Source organism: Choloepus didactylus, chromosome X (genome assembly GCF_015220235.1).
Source record: "Choloepus didactylus isolate mChoDid1 chromosome X, mChoDid1.pri, whole genome shotgun sequence".
NCBI classification, from domain to species: domain Eukaryota; kingdom Metazoa; phylum Chordata; class Mammalia; order Pilosa; family Megalonychidae; genus Choloepus; species Choloepus didactylus.
In genome coordinates, this window is record NC_051334.1 from 171,697,942 (window position 1) to 171,718,954 (window position 21,013).

The following is a 21,013-nucleotide window of genomic DNA, read 5'->3' on the forward strand; positions in this document are numbered from 1 at the left end:
CTTATTAGTTTGTTTTTATTTTCAATATATGACTTGCCTGGTATTAAAACTGATATTTGATAGTAATTAAGTATGTTGTTATTCATAGAAACGTATTTGTTTCAGCAAAGAAATTAAAATGATTGTCATAGACAGTGTTTTATTATTCCCATTGGTATTGCTGATGTGTGAGCATGCTTTAAGATGAAAAAAGCATGAATGATAACTTCCTCTAAAAAGTATGGCAACCATTCAGATATTTTGTCCTGATTTTATACCTGGTTGGTGTAGTGCTATTAAAATTTTGTTCAGTTAATTTTTTTTCTAAAACCTGTTTGCACATTGTTTAGGGTGCCCTTAATTCAGCAAAGGAGAAGGAGTAGGACAGACTTAGAATTTTTGAGGAAAAAAAAACCTATAACATACAGTGTACTGCATCAAACTATTTTACATGAATGACACAAGTATTCTGAATTAAAAGAAGCTGAACATTGTTTTAAAAATGAGGAAGGGTTTAAAATATTCATAGAGGAATAGAAACTGAGAGAGTTCATCAACAAGAGACCTGCCCTACAAGAAATACTAAAGGGAGTTCTGGAGGCTGAAAGGAAAAGACAGGAGAGAGAGGCTTGACATAGAGTGTAGAAATGAAGATTATCAATAAAGGTAACTAAAAGGGTAAAACGAGAGACACAAAAAGATATGACATAAAAATTGAAGGATAAAATGGTTGAAGTACTGCCTTTACAAGTAGTAACATTGAATGTAAATGGATTATACTCACCAATCAAAAGGTACAGATTGGCAGAATGGATTTAAAAAACTATGATCCAACTATATGTTTTTTACAAGAGACTCACTTTAGATCCAAAGACACAAATAGGTTGAAAGTAAAGGGTTGGAAAAATACATTCCACACAAACAGTAACAAAAAAAAAAAAAAAAAACTGGGATAGCTATAGTAATAGTGGACAAAATAGACTTTAAATGAACAACTGTTATAAGAGACAAAGAAGGACACCATATATTAATAAAAGAGGCAATATACCAAGAAGAAATAACAATCACAAATATTTAGGCACCTAACCATGGTGCCCCAAAATACATGAGACAAACACTGTCAAAACTGAAGGGAGAAATAGACATTTCTACAATAATAGTGGGAGACTTCAATACACCACTCTCATAAATAGGTAGAACCTCTAGACAGAGGCTCAATAAAGAAACAGAGACTGTGAATAATATGATAAATGAACTAGACATAACAGATATATACACAACGTTGCACTCCAGAACAGCAGGATATACATTCTTTGCAAGTGCGTATGGATCATTCTCCAGGATAGATGACATGTTGGGTCACAAAACAAATCTCAATAAACGTAGAAAGATTGAAATCAAACAAAGCAAAATCTCTGACCATAATGGAATGAAGATAGAAATCAATAACAGGTGGAGAACTGGAAAGTGACAAATATATGGAAGTTAAACAACACATTCTTAAACAGAAGTGTGCAAAAGAAGAAATTGCAAAAGAAATCAGTAAATATTTCAAGATGAATGGATATGAGAACACAACATATCAAAACTTATGGGATAAAGCAGAGGCAGTGCTAAGAGGGAAATTTATAACCATAAATGTCTACATTAAAAAAATGAAAGAGCTAAAGTCAAAGACCTAACTTCACACCCGAAAGGACAGGAAAAAGAACTGCAAACTAATCCCAAAGCAAGCAGAAGGAAAGAAAACAAAGATTAGAGCAGAAATAAATTAAATTGAGAATAAAAATCAGAATCAACCAAAAGTTGATTCTTTGAGATCAATAAAATTGACAAATCTTTAGCTATATTGTCAAAGACAAAAAGAGAATATGCAAATAAATAAAATCATACATGAGCCGGGGGACATTAATACTGACACCAGAGAAATAAAAGGATCAAAAGAGGATACCATGAACAACTGTATGACAACAAACTATACACTTTAAATGAAATAGATAAATTCACAGAAACACATGAAAAACCTACACTGACTCTAGAAGAAATAGAAGACTCAAACAGACAAATTTCAAGCAAAGAGATGATTGAATTTTTCATCAAAAACCTTCCAACAGTGAAAAGTCCTGGATCACACGGCTTCACAGGTGAATTCTACCAGTCCTTCCAAGAAAAATTGATAATGGTCCTGCTCAAACTCAAAAAAATTGAAGAGGTGGGAACACTATGTAATTCATTCTATGAAGCCAACATCACCCTAATACCAAAGACAGATAAATATACTACAAGAAAAGAAAATTACAGACCATTTCTCTTATGAATATAGATGTAAAAATCCTCAACAAAATACTTGCAAATCAAATCCAATGGCACATTAAAAGAATTATACATCATGATCATGTGGGTTTTATTCTGGGTATGCAAGGCTGGTTCAACACAAGAAAATCAATTAATGCAATACACCACATTAACAAATCAAAGGTGGGGGGAAAAGGAAAAACAACATGATCATCTTAATTGACAAAGAAAAGGCATTAGACAAAAGCCAACATCCTTTCTTGATAAAAACACCTCAGAAGACAGGAATAGAAGGAAACTGCCTCAACATGATAAAGGGTATATATAAAAAACCGACATCTAACATCATAATGGTGAAAGACTGAAAGGTTTCCCTCTAAGATCTGGAACAAAGAAGGATGCCCACTGTCACTACTGTTATTCAACAATGTGCTATAAGTACTATCCACAGCAGTTTGGCAAGAAAAAGAAATGAAATGCACCCAAATTGGAAAGGAGAAAGTTAAACTTTCACTCTGCAGATGGCATTATCCAATATAAAGAAAGTCCTGAAAAAATCTACCACAAAGCTACAAAAGCTAATAAATGAGTTCAGCAAAGTATTGGGATACAAGATCAACAGGCAAAATTAGTAGTGTTTCTATATGCTAGTAATGAGCAATTTGAAGAGGAAATCAAGAAAAAAATCCATTTAGAATAGCAATTAAAAGAATGAAATATCTAGGAATAAATTTTACCAAGGATGTAAAGAACTTGTACACAGAAAACTAAAAAACAATAATAAAAGCAATCAAAGAAGACCTAAATAAACTGAAAGGCATTCTGTGTTCATGGATTGGAAGACTAAATGTCATTAAGATGTCAATTCTACTGAAATTGATTTACAGATTCAATGCTGTCCCAATTAAAATTTCAATAGCATACTTTGAAGAAATGGAAAAGTCAATTATCAAATTTATTTGGAAGGTTAAGAGGCCCAGAGTAGCCAAAAACATCTTGAGAAAGAAGAATGAAGTTGGAGGACTTGCACTTCCTGATTTTAAAGCATATTAAAGCTACAGTGCTCAAAACAGCATGGTGCTGGCATTGAGATATGGGATTGAATTGAGAATTCAGAAATAGATAATCTATGGCCAATTGATTTTTGACAAGGCTGCAAAGTCCTCTCACCTGGGACAAGATAGTCTCTTCAACAAATGGTGCTGGGAGAACTATATATCCATATTGAAAAGAATGAAAGAGAACCCCTATCTCACACCTTTACAAAAGTTAACTCAAATTGATCAAAGGCATAAATATAAGAACCAAGGCCATAAAACTCCTAGAAGAAAATATAGGGAAGCATCTTTAAGATCTTGTGGTAGGCAGTGGTTTCTTAGACTTTACATTAAAAACACAAGCAATGAAAGAAAAAATAGATAAATGGGACCTCCTCAAAGTTAAATACTTTTGTGCTTCAAAGGAATTTCTCAAGAAGGTAAAAAGGCAGCATACTCAATGGGAGAAAATATTTGGAAACCACATATCCAATTAGGGTTTAATATCCAGAAAGTATAAAGAAATCCTATGACTCAACAATAAAAATACAAAAAACCCAATTTAAAAATGGGCAAAAGATTTGAATAGATATTTTTCCAAAGAGAAAATACAAATGGCTAAAAAGCACATGAAAGATGCTCAGCCTCACTAGCTATTAGGTAAATGCAAATCAAAACCACAATGATTATCATTTCACACCTACTGGAATGGCCACTGTTAAACATACTGAAAACTACAAGTGTTGGAGAAGATGTGGAGAAATAGGAACATTCATTCATTGCTGAAGGGAATGTAAAATTGTGCAGCCACTGTGGAAGACAGTTGGGTGGTTCTTCAGAGAGTTAAGTATAGAATTACCATATGACCCAGCAACCTCACTTCTAAGTACATACCCAAAAGAACTGAGGGCAGGGGCTGGAATAGATATTTGCACACCAATATTCATAGTGGAACTATTCACAATTGTCTAAAGATGGAAGCAACCCAAGTGTCTATAAACAGATGAATGAACAAACAAAATGTGGTATATACACACAATGGAATATTATTCAGCTGTAAAAAGAAATGAAGTTCTGTTACATGCAATAACATGGGTGAGCCGTGAAGACATCAGGTTGAATGAAATAAATCTGACACAAAAGGACAAATATTGTATGCTCTCCCTGATTTGAAATAATTAGAATAAGTAAATTCATAGAGTCAGAAATTAGAATACAGGTTACCAGGGGCCAGGTTAGGGGTTAGGAATGGGAAGTTAATGTTTAATTGGTACAGAATTTCTATTTAGGGTGATAGAATTGTTTTGGTAATGGATGGTGGTGATGGTAGCACAACACTTTGAATATAACTGACAACACTGAATATATATTTGAATGTAGTAAGTAAGGGAAACTTTAAGTTGTGTACATGCTACTATTATAACAATTTTATAACATTGTATAATGCAAACAGTGAATGCTAATGTAAACAATGGACTATTGTTAATAGTATAATTATAATCATATTGTTTCATCAATTGTAACAAAGTGCCATACTAATGCAAAGTGTCAATAATAGGTAACTGTGCATATGTGGGAGGAGTAGATGGGAACTCTGTATCTTCTGCATGATTTTTCTGTAAACCTACAATTTCCCTAAAATAAGAAAAAAGAAGTGGAGAGTCCAAAACTCTTAACTAATACACCCATACATTTCTGTCCACTACAATTTAGCCCACCTAGATTACAGAAATAGAGTCTAACTTGTCTTCCTGATTCCATTTTTGTCTTCAGCGAATCCATTCTCCATCCTGATGATAGAATATTACCAAGAATCTGCTACAAATCCTTCAATGGTTCACTGCTGCTCCCAGGACAAAGTTCCAACTCCTTAGCAGGGCCTGCTAGGCCTCTCATGAACCGGCTCCTGTTCATCTCTCTGAGCTCATCTCTAGCCATCTCTCTCTCCCTTCCCCCTCCCCAACCCTGCAACCTTATACTCCATCCATACAGAACATCTTTTCTTTCCTCCAGTGGGTCTCTTTCTCTCTCTCAATCTGTTTTATCATCTCACCCACCTCAGCATTCTCCCTCCTCCCCTCTCTATTCCCGAACCACCCCCACCCCCCAAACTTCCTTCACCATGCTAATTCCTACTCTTCCTGCAAGTAACAGCTTCAAAGTCAGGTCCTTCAGGAAACCTTCCCTGTATGTCCCCTGAACTCTCTCCCTCTAGACTATATGCTCCTTCTCAGTACTCCCATAACATTCTGTATTTCCTCTCTCATAGCACATAATAAAATATTGTGCCTGTTCCTTTGTTTTCCCCACCACAATGTAAGCTCTATGAGGGCATGGACTATATCTATTCTTGTTTTCATTTAAAACTTTCATAGACCTTGCTCTATGCTAATCATTTCCAGGAACTGTTTACAGATACTAATTCATTTAATTCTCTTAACAATTCTATGAGGTACTACTATTATTACCGTTACAGAAATGATGAAGCTGAGACAGAAAGAGATAAAGAAACTTGCCCAAGGTCACATAGCTAGCAAATGGCAGTGCTGGGATTTGAACTCCCAAACCCATGCTCTTAAAAACTACAATATGCTGCTTTCCTTGATTACCAATTTATCCTCATTGCCTGTCATGTAGAAGACCCAGCCAATAAATATTTTAAGGAAAGAATGAATGATTAAATGAATAAAGATAGTGGAAATAACAGAGTCTTTTGTGGCGGCAGTGGGAGGAAAAGCCACAAAGTGTAACAGAGATTAAGTTTAGGAGCCCGTGAAGGTGAAAGCAAATAGTCCAAGGGGTGGGAGGACAACAGGATGAATGGCAAGTGATGAAAGGCAAAGGATTGGAGGCAGGGTCCCAGGAAGGCAAGTGACATATAGCTCTGCAGGCCAGGATCAGGCCACTGGGGACCCCAGAGCAGTTTCTATGGAGTACTGGGGAAGAAAACCAGATTGCACAGGCTTGAGGACGGAGCAGGTGGTGGAGAAACAAGACAGTGAGATTTTCCTTCCCTCTCTGAGCCATGAAAGGCAAGGCGGGAGCTGGGAGAGTACAGCAATCAGGTTCAGTGTGGTCTTTTTGTCAAGATGTGGTGATTAGGGCCTGCTAAAAGGTAGCAAACTTTGGAGAGTGCAGTTCAGTAGCCAAGCCCCCCTCCCCCACCAAAAAAAAAAAAAAAACCCACAAAATCTCTGCTGTGTGGTTGTGGACCACACTAAGGCCAACTCCTTAAAATGTAAACATGGGGGGAAACATGATAACATTTGTTCTGAAGGGAATGAAGGTCAGGAGAGCAGTATCTGGTAGGAATTCCTTCCTGTCAGATGTCTGGTAACCCGACAGACATAGGGAAGTATGTTGAGGTATTAAAGTGACTTGATTGAGGTGCTACTAGTGAAAGAAAAGCAGCTAAAGAGCAGACACATGAAGATGAAAGAGGAGACTGCAAGAACTCCCAAGTTCAGAAAGCATGAGAAAACCGGAAAGAAGACAGGATGGTTACTAGAGGTTAAAGAGCTGCAATGAGAAAAGAATTCCATTAACTGACAAGAGGCCTGGCAGTGAAAATGGGCCTGAAATTTGGGAACAGCTGGGAAGGGGATTTGGCGAAGGGAAAGGAACAATGAGCTGTGGGTCAAAGAAGAGCAAAAGGGAAGCTACAGGAGTTCAGGAGAGGGGCTTGTCTTCCCCAAGTGCTTGGCCTGAAGGGCCCTACTGGGGCCTGAATCCATAAGGCTCTGCAAGCATAGAGACTGGGAGTTGGACCTACCCCTGCTTGGATCAGGGCTGGCAGGCAGGGGACAAGAAGGCAGGGCTGAATCACCCATGGAGAGCAGCTATACTACCCAGGGGCCTAGGAAGACAACAAAAGAATGGAAGCCACAGAGCCTATTCAACAATTTCCTTCAAGAACCATTTATTGGGCCTATTCTTTGTACCAAACATAGGTTATGAGACTGCCTGCCCTCAAGGAGTTGACATTCTAGTAGAAGAGACAAAGCCAAGACACAAATACCCTGTAACTCAAGGGAGCTTCTGTTCCATAGTACAGAACGATGCAGAAAGAGCTTGGGGTGGGGGGAGGTCAGTGTTGATGTGTGCTCAAGAAACACAAGAAAGAGGTCTACACACACTGGCATAATACAGCTGTTACTTTCCTCCAGGAAGCAAAGAAGAGAATCTTTATTCTGAGGGCCTGGGGTTTGGTTTAATCTGAATAAGCCCAAAAATTCATAAAGTTTTTTTTTAATTGTATATTGTCACTTTTGTAGTTGAAAATGAGACGTCATTTCAATTCTATTTGAGCTAATGCCAAAAGGGATCAATAACATGCTCTGTTAAAAAAAAAAAGATTAATAATTACATGAAAAGGCATTCACCTGCATGGAGAGAGTATCTTTTCCCCAGAGGGCAACCCCGTGGAGCCTGGGTGTCCTCAATCACTGGAGCGCTGTGTGACTGAAACTGTGCTTCCCTAACGCTGGTAAATCATTTTTGAAAACTGTTGGGATTTTTTTTTTATGTTACACAAGGAATTTAATATTCTTAGTTTCTTTTTTTATTCATTTTTATTGATATATATTCACATACCATGCAGTCATACAAAGTGTACATTCAATTGTTCACAGTACCATTATATAGTTGTGCATTCATCACCAAAATTAATTTTTGAAAATTTTCATTACCACACACACAAAAATAATAAGAATAAAAGTTAAAGTGAAAAAGAACAATTAAAGTAAAAAAGAACACTGGGTGCCTTCCCCCACCCCCCATTTTTCTACTCATTCATCCATACACTGGAGAAAGGGGAGTATGGTCCATATGGCTTTCCCAATCACATTGTCACCCCTCATAAGCTACATTTTTATACAATCGTCTTCAAGATTCATGGGTTCTGGGCTGTAGTTTGATAGTTTCAGGTATTTACTGCTAGCTATTTCAACTCATTAGAACCTAAAAAGGGTTGTCTATATTGTGTGTAAGAGTGCCCACCAGAGTGACCTCTTGGCTCCTTTTGGAATCTCTCGGCCACTGAAACTTATTTCCTTTCACATCCCCCTTTTGGTCAAGAAGGTGTTCTCCATCCCATGATGCCAGGTCTCGATTCCTCTCCAGGAGTCATATTCCACGTAGGGGGGAGATTTACTCCCCTGGGTGTCAGATCCCACATAGGGGGGGAGGGCAGTGATTTCACCTGCCAAGTTGGCTTAGCTAGAGAGAGAGGCCACATCTGAGCAACAAAGAGGCATTCAGGAGGAGACTCTTAGGCACAATTATAGGCAGGCCTATCCTATCATTTGCAGCAACAGTCTTCCCAAGGGCAAGTCCCATGGTAGAGGGCTCAGCCCATCAAACCACCAGTCCCCTATGTCTATCAGCAACCATCGAGGTGGGGAAGCCCAACACCCCTGCATTCTCCACCAGCTCCTCAGGGGGGCTCTGCATATTTTTTTCATTTTTTTTAATGAACTCTTTTTTTAAATTAACTATTAACTATATCAAAAAAAATTAAAAAAAACATACAATAAAAAAACATTTCAAACAAACCATAACAAGGGACTAAGAAAAAGACAACTAACCTAAAATACCTACTGTACTTCCATGTTCCTACTCTACCCCAAGAAAATAACCTAATATAGCAACATTTCTGTAAACTTGTTCCTACCATACCCATCAGAAATTAACAAACCATGGTCATTTCTGGGCATTCCCAGAACGTTAAATTTACCCAGAATACCTTATCTGTTTGTTGGGATGTTTTGAATACTTTTGTATCTAATTTTTAACATGGCCTCTTTTCTGATACTTTTCTGATAGTTTTATAGTAAGACACTCATTGTAGAAAGGTTGGAGGAATTTGTGGTAGTTTGTTACACAGTAATAGAAAAATACACCATCCCCAACCAGTCCTGTGCTGTTAGCAGGTTAGACCATGTAGGTATTGCCCTTCTCCAATAACATTTGATTTCAGAATGGAAATGGGACCTTCTAGCACCCCTTTCAACCTTACTCCCCATCAATTCCCTATGTTCCACCAAACTAGCCTGATATAAACCATGCATATTATTATTATGGCTATTATGGCTGAATTTCTGTTCACACCATGTCTTCCAAGACAGAATACCTTCCCACTTTGTGCCTCGTCTATGAAACTTTCTGAACTTCTAAATCACTGAATCATTGCTTCTCTGCCCCCCCCCCCCCCATATATGATATCTTTTGTTCTCAACGAAATTCTAAACTCATTGAAGTCCAGGATTCCACGTTGTGCATAGCATACTGCTAGGAATACATACCTTTATATTTTTAAAATGGAGTTACATAAAGTAGACAGCCCTCTCCCTAGAATATCCCTCCTTGTTACCATAACCTCATTGAGCCAGTTTCCTTTACTGAAAACTGAATATAATGACATCTACATAACTAATTCAAAGATTAAATGAGGTTAATGCCAGTGCCTGACACTTCATAGATGGTACATAAATGTGAGTTGAGAGAGGGCGGGGCAAGATGGCAGACTGGTGAGCTGTATGTTTTAGTTACTCCTCCAGGAAAGTAGGTAAAAAGCCAGGAACTGCGTGGACTGGACACCACAGAGCAATCTGTCTTTGGGCATACTTCATACAACACTCATGAAAACGTGGAACTGCTGAGATCAGCGAAATCTGTAAGTTTTTGCGGCCAGGGGACCCGCGCCCCTCCCTGCCAGGCTCAGTCCCGGGGGAGGAGGGGCTGTCAGCTCCAGGAAGGAGAAGGGAGAATTGCAGTGGCTGCTCTTATGGGAAACTCATTCTACTGATTCAAACTCCAACCATAGATAGACTGAGACCAGACACCAGAGACTCTGAGAGCAGCCAGCCCAGCAGAGAGGAGACAGGCATAGAAAAAGAACAACACGAAAAACTCCAAAATAAAAGCAGAGGATTTTTGGAGTTCTGGTGAACACAGAAAGGGGAAGGGCGGAGATCAGGCCTTGAGGCGCATATGCAAATCCCGAAGCAAGGCTGATCTCTCTGCCCTGTGCACCTTTCCTTAATGGCCCTGGTTGCTTTGTCTATTAGCATTTCAATAACCCATTAGATCTCTGAGGAGGGCCGTTTTTTTTTTTTTTTTTTTTTTTTAAATCCTTTTTGCTTTTTCTAAAACAATTACTCTAAGAAGCTCAATACAGAAAGCTTCAAAGAATTGAAATTTGGGCACGTCAAATCAAGAGCAGAACTAAGAGAGCTCTGAGACAAAAGGCAATAATCCAGTGGCTGAGAAAATTCACTAAACAACACAACTTCCCAAGAAAAGGGGGGTGTCCGCTCACAACCACCATCCTGGTGGACAGGAAACACTCCTGCCCATCGCCAGCCCCATAGCCCAGAGCTGCCCCAGACAACCCAGTGTGACGGAAGTGCTTCAAATAACAGGCACACACCACAAAACTGGGCGTGGACATTAGCCTTCCCTGCAACCTCAGCTGAATGTCCCAGAGCTGGGAAGGGGGAGCAGTGTGAATTAACAGAGCCCCATTCAGCCATCATTTGAGCAGACTGGGAGCCTCCCAACACAGCCCAGCAGCCCAGGACTGCCCTGGGGGGACGGCACTCACCTGTGACATAGCACAGTCATCCCTCAACAGAGGACCCGGGTTGCACAGCCTGGAAGAGGGGCCCACTTGCAAGTCTCAGGAGCCATAAGCCAATACCAAAGACTTGTGGGTCAGTGGCAGAGACAAACTGTGGCAGGACTGAACTGAAGGATTAGACTATTGCAGTAGCTTTAAAACTCTAGGATCATCAGGGAGATTTGACTGTTAGGGCCACCCCCCCTCCCCGACTGCCCAGAAACACGCCCCACATACAGGGCAGGCAACACCAACTACACACGCAAGCTTGGTACACCAATTGGGCCCCACAAGACTCACTCCCCCACTCACCAAAAAGGCTAAGCAGGGGAGATCTGGCTTGTGGAGAACAGGTGGCTCGTGGACGCCACCTGCTGGTTAGTTAGAGAAAGTGTACTCCACGAAGCTGTAGATCTGATAAATTAGAGATAAGGACTTCAACTGGTCTACAAACCCTAAAAGAACCCTATCAAGTTCAGCAAATGCCACGAGGCCAAAAACAACAGAAAATTATAAAGCATATGAAAAAACCAGACGATATGGATAACCCAAGCCCAAGCACCCAAATCAAAAGACCAGAAGAGACACACCTAGAGCAGCTACTCAAAGAACTAAAGATGAACAATGAGACCATAGTACGGGATATGAAGGAAATCAAGAAGACCCTAGAAGAGCATAAAGAAGACATTGCAAGACTAAATAAAAAAATGGATGATCTTATGGAAATTAAAGAAACTGTTGACCAAATTAAAAAGATTCTGGACACTCATAGTACAAGACTAGAGGAAGTTGAACAACGAATCAGTGACCTGGAAGATGACAGAATGGAAAATGAAATCATAAAAGAAAGAATGGGGAAAAAAATTGAAAAACTCGAAATGGACCTCAGGGATATGATAGATAATATGAAACGTCCGAATATAAGACTCATTGGTGTCCCAGAAGGGGAAGAAAAGGGTAAAGGTCTAGGAAGAGTATTCAAAGAAATTGTTGGGGAAAACTTCCCAAATCTTCTAAACAACATAAATACACAAATCATAAATGCTCAGCGAACTCCAAATAGAATAAATCCAAAAAAACCCACTCCGAGACATATACTGATCACACTGTCAAACATAGAAGAGAAGGAGCAAGTTCTGAAAGCAGCAAGAGAAAAGCAATTCACCACATACAAAGGAAACAGCATAAGACTAAGTAGTGACTACTCAGCCGCCACCATGGAGGCGAGAAGGCAGTGGCACGATATATTTAAAATTCTGAGTGAGAGGAATTTCCAGCCAAGAATACTTTATCCAGCAAAGCTCTCCTTCAAATTTGAGGGAGAGCTTAAATTTTTCACAGACAAAGAAATGCTGAGAGAATTTGCTAACAAGAGACCTGCCCTACTGGAGATACTAAAGGGAGCCCTACAGACAGAGAAACAAAGACAGGACAGAGAGACTTGGAGAAAGGTTCAGTACTAAAGACATTCGGTATGGGTACAATAAAGGATATTAATAGAGAGAGGGGAAAAATATGGCAAACATAATCCAAAGGATAAGATGGCCGATTCAAGAAATGCCTTCACGGTTTTAACGTTGAATGTAAATGGATTAAACTCCCCAATTAAAAGATATAGATTCGCAGAATGGATCAAAAAAAATGAACCATCAATATGTTGCATACAAGAGACTCATCTTAGACACAGGGACACAAAGAAACTGAAAGTGAAAGGATGGAAAAAAATATTTCATGCAAGCTACAGCCAAAAGAAAGCAGGTGTAGCAATATTAATCTCAGATAAAATAGACTTCAAATGCAGGGATGTTTTGAGAGACAAAGAAGGCCACTACATACTAATAAAAGGGGCAATTCAGCAAGAAGAAATAACAATCGTAAATGTCTATGCACCCAATCAAGGTGCCACAAAATACATGAGAGAAACATTGGCAAAACTAAAGGAAGCAATTGATGTTTCCACAATAATTGTGGGAGACTTCAACACATCACTCTCTCCTATAGATAGATCAACCAGACAGAAGACCAATAAGGAAATTGAAAACCTAAACAATCTGATAAATGAATTAGATTTAACAGACATCTACAGGACATTACATCCCAAATCACCAGGATACACATACTTTTCTAGTGCTCACGGAACTTTCTCCAGAATAGATCATATGCTGGGACATAAAACAAGCCTCAATAAATTTAAAAAGATTGAAATTATTCAAAGCACATTCTCTGACCACAATGGAATACAATTAGAAGTCAATAACCATCAGAGACTTAGAAAATTCACAAATACCTGGAGGTTAAACAACACACTCCTAAACAATCAGTGGGTTAAAGAAGAAATAGCAAGAGAAATTGCTAAATATATAGAGACGAATGAAAATGAGAACACAACATACCAAAACCTGTGGGATGCAGCAAAAGCAGTGCTAAGGGGGAAATTTATAGCACTAAACGCATATATTAAAAAGGAAGAAAGAGCCAAAATCAAAGAACTAATGGATCAACTGAAGAAGCTAGAAAATGAACAGCAAACCAATCCTAAACCAAGTACAAGAAAAGAAATAACAAGGATTAAAGCAGAAATAAATGACATAGAGAACAAAAAAACAATAGAAAGGATAAATATCACCAAAAGTTGGTTCTTTGAGAAGATCAACAAGATTGACAAGCCCCTAGCTAGACTGACAAAATCAAAAAGAGAGAAGACCCATATAAACAAAATAATGAATGAAAAAGGTGACATAACTGCAGATCCTGAAGAAATTAAAAAAATTATAAGAGGATATTATGAACAACTGTATGGCAACAAACTGGATAATGTAAAAGAAATGGACAATTTCCTGGAAACATATGAACAACCTAGACTGACCAGAGAAGAAATAGAAGACCTCAACCAACCCATCACAAGCAAAGAGATCCAATCAGTCATCAAAAATCTTCCCACAAATAAATGCCCAGGGCCAGATGGCTTCACAGGGGAATTCTACCAAACTTTCCAGAAAGAACTGACACCAATCTTACTCAAACTCTTTCAAAACATTGAAAAAAATGGAACACTACCTAACTCATTTTATGAAGCTAACATCAATCTAATACCAAAACCAGGCAAAGATGCTACAAAAAGGAAAACTACCGGCCAATCTCCCTAATGAATATAGATGCAAAAATCCTCAACAAAATACTTGCAAATCGAATCCAAAGACACATTAAAAAAATCATACACCATGACCAAGTGGGGTTCATTCCAGGCATGCAAGGATGGTTCAACATAAGAAAAACAATCAATGTATTACAACACATTAAAAACTCGAAAGGGAAAAATCAATTGATCATCTCAATAGATGCTGAAAAAGCATTTGACAAAATCCAACATCCCTTTTTGATAAAAACACTTCAAAAGGTAGGAATTGAAGGAAACTTCCTCAACATGATAAAGAGCATATATGAAAAACCCACAGCCAGCGTAGTACTCAATGGTGAGAGACTGAAAGCCTTCCCTCTAAGATCAGGAACAAGACAAGGATGCCCGCTGTCACCACTGTTATTCAACATTGTGCTGGAAGTGCTAGCCAGGGCAATCCGGCAAGACAAAGAAATAAAAGGCATCCAAATTGGAAAAGAAGAAGTAAAACTGTCATTGTTTGCAGATGATATGATCTTATATCTAGAAAACCCTGAGAAATCAACGATACACCTACTAGAGCTAATAAACAAATTTAGCAAAGTAGCGGGATACAAGATTAATGCACATAAGTCAGTAATGTTTATATATGCTAGAAATGAACAAACTGAAGAGACACTCAAGAAAAAGATACCATTTTCAATAGCAACTAAAAAAATCAAGTACCTAGGAATAAACTTAACCAAAGATGTAAAAGACCTATACAAAGAAAACTACATAACTCTACTAAAAGAAATAGAAGGGGACCTTAAAAGATGGAAAAATATTCCATGTTCATGGATAGGAAGGCTAAATGTCATTAAGATGTCAATTCTACCCAAACTCATCTACAGATTCAATGCAATCCCAATCAAAATTCCAACAACCTACTTTGCAGACTTGGAAAAGCTAGTTATCAAATTTATTTGGAAAGGGAAGATGCCTCGAATTGCTAAAGACACTCTAAAAAAGAAAAACGAAGTGGGAGGACTTACACTCCCTGACTTTGAAGCTTATTATAAAGCCACAGTTGCCAAAACAGCATGGTACTGGCACAAAGATAGACATATAGATCAATGGAATCGAATTGAGAATTCAGAGATAGACCCTCAGATCTATGGCCGACTGATCTTTGATAAGGCCCCTAAAGTCACCGAACTGAGCCATAATGGTCTTTTCAACAAATGGGGCTGGGAGAGTTGGATATCCATATCCAAAAGAATGAAAGAGGACCCCTACCTCACCCCCTACACAAAAATTAACTCAAAATGGACCAAAGATCTCAATATAAAAGAAAGTACCATAAAACTCCTAGAAGATAATGTAGGAAAACATCTTCAAGACCTTGTATTAGGAGGCCACTTCCTAGACTTTACACCCAAAGCACAAGCAACAAAAGAGAAAATAGATAAATGGGAACTCCTCAAGCTTAGAAGTTTCTGCACCTCAAAGGAATTTCTCAAAAAGGTAAAGAGGCAGCCAACTCAATGGGAAAAAATTTTTGGAAACCATGTATCTGACAAAAGACTGATATCTTGCATATACAAAGAAATCCTACAACTCAATGACAATAGTACAGACAGCCCAATTATAAAATGGGCAAAAGATATGAAAAGACAGTTCTCTGAAGAGGAAATACAAATGGCCAAGAAACACATGAAAAAATGTTCAGCTTCACTAGCTATTAGAGAGATGCAAATTAAGACCACAATGAGATACCATCTAACACCGGTTAGAATGGCTGCCATTAAACAAACAGGAAACTACAAATGCTGGAGGGGATGTGGAGAAATTGGAACTCTTATTCATTGTTGGTGGGACTGTATAATGGTTCAGCCACTCTGGAAGTCAGTCTGGCAGTTCCTTAGAAAACTAGATATAGAGCTACCATTCGATCCAGCGATTGCACTTCTCGGTATATACCCGGAAGATCGGAAAGCAGTGACACGAACAGATATCTGCACGCCAATGTTCATAGCAGCATTATTCACAATTGCCAAGAGATGGAAACAACCCAAATGTCCTTCAACAGATGAGTGGATAAATAAAATGTGGTATATACACACGATGGAATACTACGCGGCAGTAAGAAGGAACGATCTGGTGAAACATATGACAACATGGATGAACCTTGAAGACATAATGCTGAGCGAAATAAGCCAGGCACAAAAAGAGAAATATTATATGCTACCACTAATGTGAACTTTGAAAAATGTAAAACAAATGGTTTATAATGTAGAATGTAGGGGAACTAGCAGTAGAGAGCAATTAAGGAAGGGGGAACAATAATCCAAGAAGAACAGATAAGCTATTTAACGTTCTGGGGATGCCCAGAAATGACTATGGTCTGTTAATTTCTGATGGATGTAGTAGGAACAAGTTCACTGAAATGTTGCTATATTATGTAACTTTCTTGGGGTAAAGTAGGAACATGTTGGAAGTTAAGCAGTTATCTTAGGTTAGTTGTCTTTTTCTTACTCCCTTGCTATGGTCTCTTTGAAATGTTTTTTTATTGTATGTTTGTTTTCTTTTTAACTTTTTTTTCATACAGTTGATTTGAAAAAAGAAGGGAAAGTTAAAAAAAAAAAAAAAAAGAAAAAAGAAAAAAGACAAACAAGGGAAAAAAAAAAAAAATGTAGTGCCCCCTTGAGGAGCCTGTGGAGAATGCAGGGGTATTCGCCTACCCCACCTCCATGGTTGCTAACATGACCACAGACATAGGGGACTGGTGGTTTGATGGGTTGAGCCCTCTACCATAAGTTTTACCCTTGGGAAGACGGCTGCTGCAAAGGAGAGGCTAGGCCTCCCTGTATTTGTGCCTAAGAGTCTCCTCCTGAATGCCTCTTTGTTGTTCAGATGTGGCCCTCTCTCTCTGGCTAAGCCAACTTGAAAGGTGAAATCACTGCCCTCCCCCCTACGTGGGATCAGACACCCAGGGAAGTGAATCTCCCTGGCAACGTGGAATATGACTCCCGGGGAGGAATGTAGACCCGGCATCGTGGGATGGAGAACATCTTCTTGACCAAAAGGGGGATGTGAAAGGAAATGAAATAAGCTTCAGTGGCAGAGAGATTCCAAAACGAGCCGAGAGATCACTCTGGTGGGCACTCTTACGCACACTTTAGACAACCTTTTTTAGGTTCTAAAGAATTGGGGTAGCCGGTGGTGGATACCTGAAACTATTAAACTACAACCCAGAACCCATGAATCTTGAAGACAGTTGTATAAAAATGTAGCTTATGAGGGGTGACAGTGGGATTGGGAATGCCATAAGGACCAAACTCCACTTTGTCTAGTTTATGGATGGATGTGTAGAAAAGTAGGGGAAGCAAACAAACAGACAAAGGTACCTAGTGTTCTTTTTTACTTCAATTGCTCTTTTTCACTCTAATTATTATTCTTGTTATTTTTGTGTGTGTGCTAATGAAGGTGTCAGGGATTGATTTAGGTGATGAATGTACAACTATGTAATGGTACTGTAAACAATCGAGAGTACAATTTGTTTTGTATGACAGCGTGGTATGTGAATATATCTCAATAAAATGATGATAAAAAAAAAAAAAAAAAAAAAAAAAAAAAAAAAAATGTGAGTTGAATCAGAACCTAGTTTGGAAAACCTCCCATGTGCACATTGTCTTCCACTGTGCAGATACAACAGTGAGTGGAACTATCACAGGCAGGCCAATACTTCACAATGCTCAATGAGACTGAAGAAGCCGGTGCATACAAAAGCCAGTTTGGGTAACTTGTGTTTAAACGTCCACGTTTCCTTCCTAAGTAGATACATGTGGAATGCAAGGCCAGCAACTGACTACAAATACTCATGGGGGCTGGGAGGAAAGCTAAAGAAATGCCGGTAGGAGTAGGTCTTGCCAGGAAAGAAGTTTGCAACTTCTAAAATGTTTTGGTCTTAGCCACCGGCACGATTGATTGATTGCAGTTAGCAAAGCATTTTCTGGGCAGCCCGACCAAGCATCTGTACTTCTCTACAACTGTTGCTCAAATTCACTCTTCCTTTCGAATCATCATCTTTGACTAGCAAGAGAAACTCCATTCAAATCACCGGAACTAACCATCCTAACAGCTTCCAAGTCCTTTAAAGGAGAATCCTAACGAGGGTCCTTAACTTCTCCCCTTACCCCCTGCCTGGGTTCAAACTTCAACTCCCAGGGTTCGCCCAGGCCCCGCCCCTTTTCCTGTCATCTAATGAATATGCAAATACGCCATAATTGGCAGCCAATGGCGCGTTCTGGTCACATGGTGCCCATGGTAGGTGAGCGAACTGAAGTTGTGGGTCGGTGAACAGAGACAGCTCTCAGTCTGGGGCGAGTGCTCGAGTGAGCCGGGACGGATGCTCAGGCGGCAGTCCCGGCGGCGGCGGCGGCGGCGGCAGTAGAGGTGGCAGGAGAAGAGAGGAAGGGGCAGGGCCCGAGGGCTACACACGCTCACACTTTCAAGTTCCCTAGGAGGGAGGGGAGCTGGGGCTGCAGAATCAGGAGGCCAGGAGCAGTCCAGTCCGACCCGTCCCATCACCCCTTCTTCCTCCTGCTCCTTGCCCCCTGGCTCTGAGAGTTGAGGGTTAGGGTCGCGGGACGCGGCAGTGAGGATAAGAGGGCCAGGAGAGTGGGGAGCCGGAGCCAGGGGTGCGAGGGAAGATGCCCATCCTGCTGTTCCTCATAGACACGTCCGCTTCTATGAACCAGCGCACTGACCTGGGCACCTCCTATCTGGACATTGCCAAAGGCGCTGTGGAGTTATTTTTGAAGGTAAAGGGAGGGGAGAGGAGAGATGGGGAGAGCTCCTGAGGGATGGAGGGTGGATTTAGGTGCTTCTGTAACGTTCGTATCACACCCCCCCTCGCCTCCCTCCTTCCCTACGCGGTTCCCTCCGTCATCCCTCGCCCCGCAGCTGCGCGCCCGGGACCCGGCCAGCCGCGGAGACAGGTATATGCTGGTAACCTATGACGAACCTCCGTACTGCATCAAGGTAAAGGGGCCATCAAGCGGGTGGGGTGGGCGAGAAGCGGGAGCAAGTCGGCCGCGGCTGCTTACCCCCCTTTCCCCCGCCCGCGGCAGTCCTGCGTCGCCCGGCGGGGAGGGGGGGTGGCGAGGGCGGGCGGAGTGGTGCTGGAGGCGGCTTCCAGTAGTTGCTGCCCCTGGGGTCAGGGAGGGGGGCCGGGGAAGGGGCAGCCCGGGGCAGAAACCGCAGGAGGGCCGGAACGGTGGCGGCGACAACCGCCGCCGCCTCGGAAGATGGCGGACATTTTGCTTTTGTATGAGCCAGCGAGTGGGAGACTGAGGGCGCTGCCGAGATGGAAAGGAGGGAAGGGAGGGAGAAGAGGGAGGGCCCGAGACCCGCAGGGAGGTGGCGAGGCGAGCCCGCCCCTTCGGCGCGCCCCGCACGCGGCTGGGGGCGAGGGCGCAGGCGGAGCCCACGGCTCCGCCCCGAGTTGCTGGCGGATCCGCGCGTGGGCTTTCCGGGAGCCTCAGCTCCTCCTCTTTTACCCCCTCCCGCCTCCCGCTCTTCGGCCGCTTCTCCTTCTCCCCCTTTCCTCCCGCTCCCCTCCCCTTCCTGCTGAGAGCGTGGCAGCGGCAGCCACCGGCCCTAAAAGACTCCACCGCTGCTTTCTCACCTCTGTCGCCTCTAACCCACCCCCACCCCCACCCAATCGAAAGGCTGTGCGCAGAGCAAGCCGCCCCAGCCACGGACCCGGAGAAACTCTTTTCATTTCTTTTCCGGAATTTGTCAGCTTAAGCTCCGCATTCAGTTACCTTAGCTACTGTTAGTTTCGTTGGCGATTCCAGCAAAGCAAGACGGGGGCGGGGGCGGGGGCGGGAGGTCGAGTCAGTACCCACTCGGGGTAAGAACTTTCCAGGGACCTGGCCTACTTATTATATATCTTAAATGAGGTTTGCTTAAGCCGCGTGGGGATTTGTCCAGGGAAAAGAAATAAAGGAAGGAGAGAACCCGACTGTGCACAGTTCTTATAGTCAATTTCGATTATTTCATTCACAGGATTATGACCTACTGGAGAAAAGTGGGGAGGATTTAACTTCTGTGGGGTAATTAACAATTCATGTTCCTATGGTGAGGAGATGAAGAACTGCTTTGGCGTCCATGGCCAGCTACAATAAGAGCTCAAATTATTAGAGCAACCTGCATAAGAGTCCTGCTAAGGATATTTGAAATAATAAAAAAAAAATTACCATAATTCTTGACGGCTTTTTCTCAGAATTATCTTAGTGTTGGGGAGGCGCAGTCTGGCTGTGTTGTAATCCGTTTCAGTAGAGTGAGGTGTTTTAATGAGAGTGTTCCTTCAGAAATAAGAAAACCGAAGGGAGACTTTAATTTTGTAACTTGTAGCTTCAGATTAACATTTTGATTAGTAGGTTCCTCTTAAAAATGTTCTGCATTAAATGGTTTGTTTTCAGTTTTTGATTTTTCCGTTTAGAACAATGGAGTAAGTAGACATCTTTCAAAATGTCGTAAGCTTTTAAAACTGTCAGTTTCCCAAAAGGGTGTGCCTATATTTTCCACACAGAAAAGCAGATGTTTGCACATCCTAAGTCTGAATGTCTACACCCTTTGACTACTAACACTCACAAATAAAAACCCACCATTTGTAATGTGGCCATTTGAAGTCTTGCACCTTAATTTGAAATTGTAAAAAGGATAAACTACAAAGTAGTGTGGCTCTTTTTTTCTTAAAAGGAACAGTTTATTTAACATTTTTCTGAGTGCCAAGATTGAGAGTAGGTGAAGTTTTATTTTCTCTTTAAATATTGTTTTGATCTATAAAATTTACAAGGCAGTGTCTGCAGAATATTGGAAAAGGAAAAACAGTCTCACCACTCCAACAACAATCATTGCATCTTTTTATATGGCTTTGTAACCACAGTATACATATTTGTATTCTGCTTTTCCCAC

At 40.8% G+C, this 21,013-nt stretch overlaps 1 protein-coding gene across 5 annotated transcripts in view; it reads left to right on the plus strand.

The window, feature by feature from the left end:
• Positions 1-18,397: 18,397 nt before the first annotated feature.
• LOC119523052 (integrator complex subunit 6-like) overlaps positions 18,398-21,013 on the plus strand; it is a 31,427-nt gene continuing 28,811 nt past the window's right edge. For 2 of the 5 annotated variants that reach the window (XM_037821813.1, XM_037821810.1), the window contains exons 1-2: positions 18,398-18,852; positions 18,995-19,072. In XM_037821813.1, the coding sequence (XP_037677741.1) occupies positions 18,742-18,852; positions 18,995-19,072 (189 nt within the window). In that variant the 5' untranslated portion in view covers positions 18,398-18,741. The other 3 variants (XM_037821812.1, XM_037821809.1, XM_037821811.1) reach the window with 2 other exon arrangements.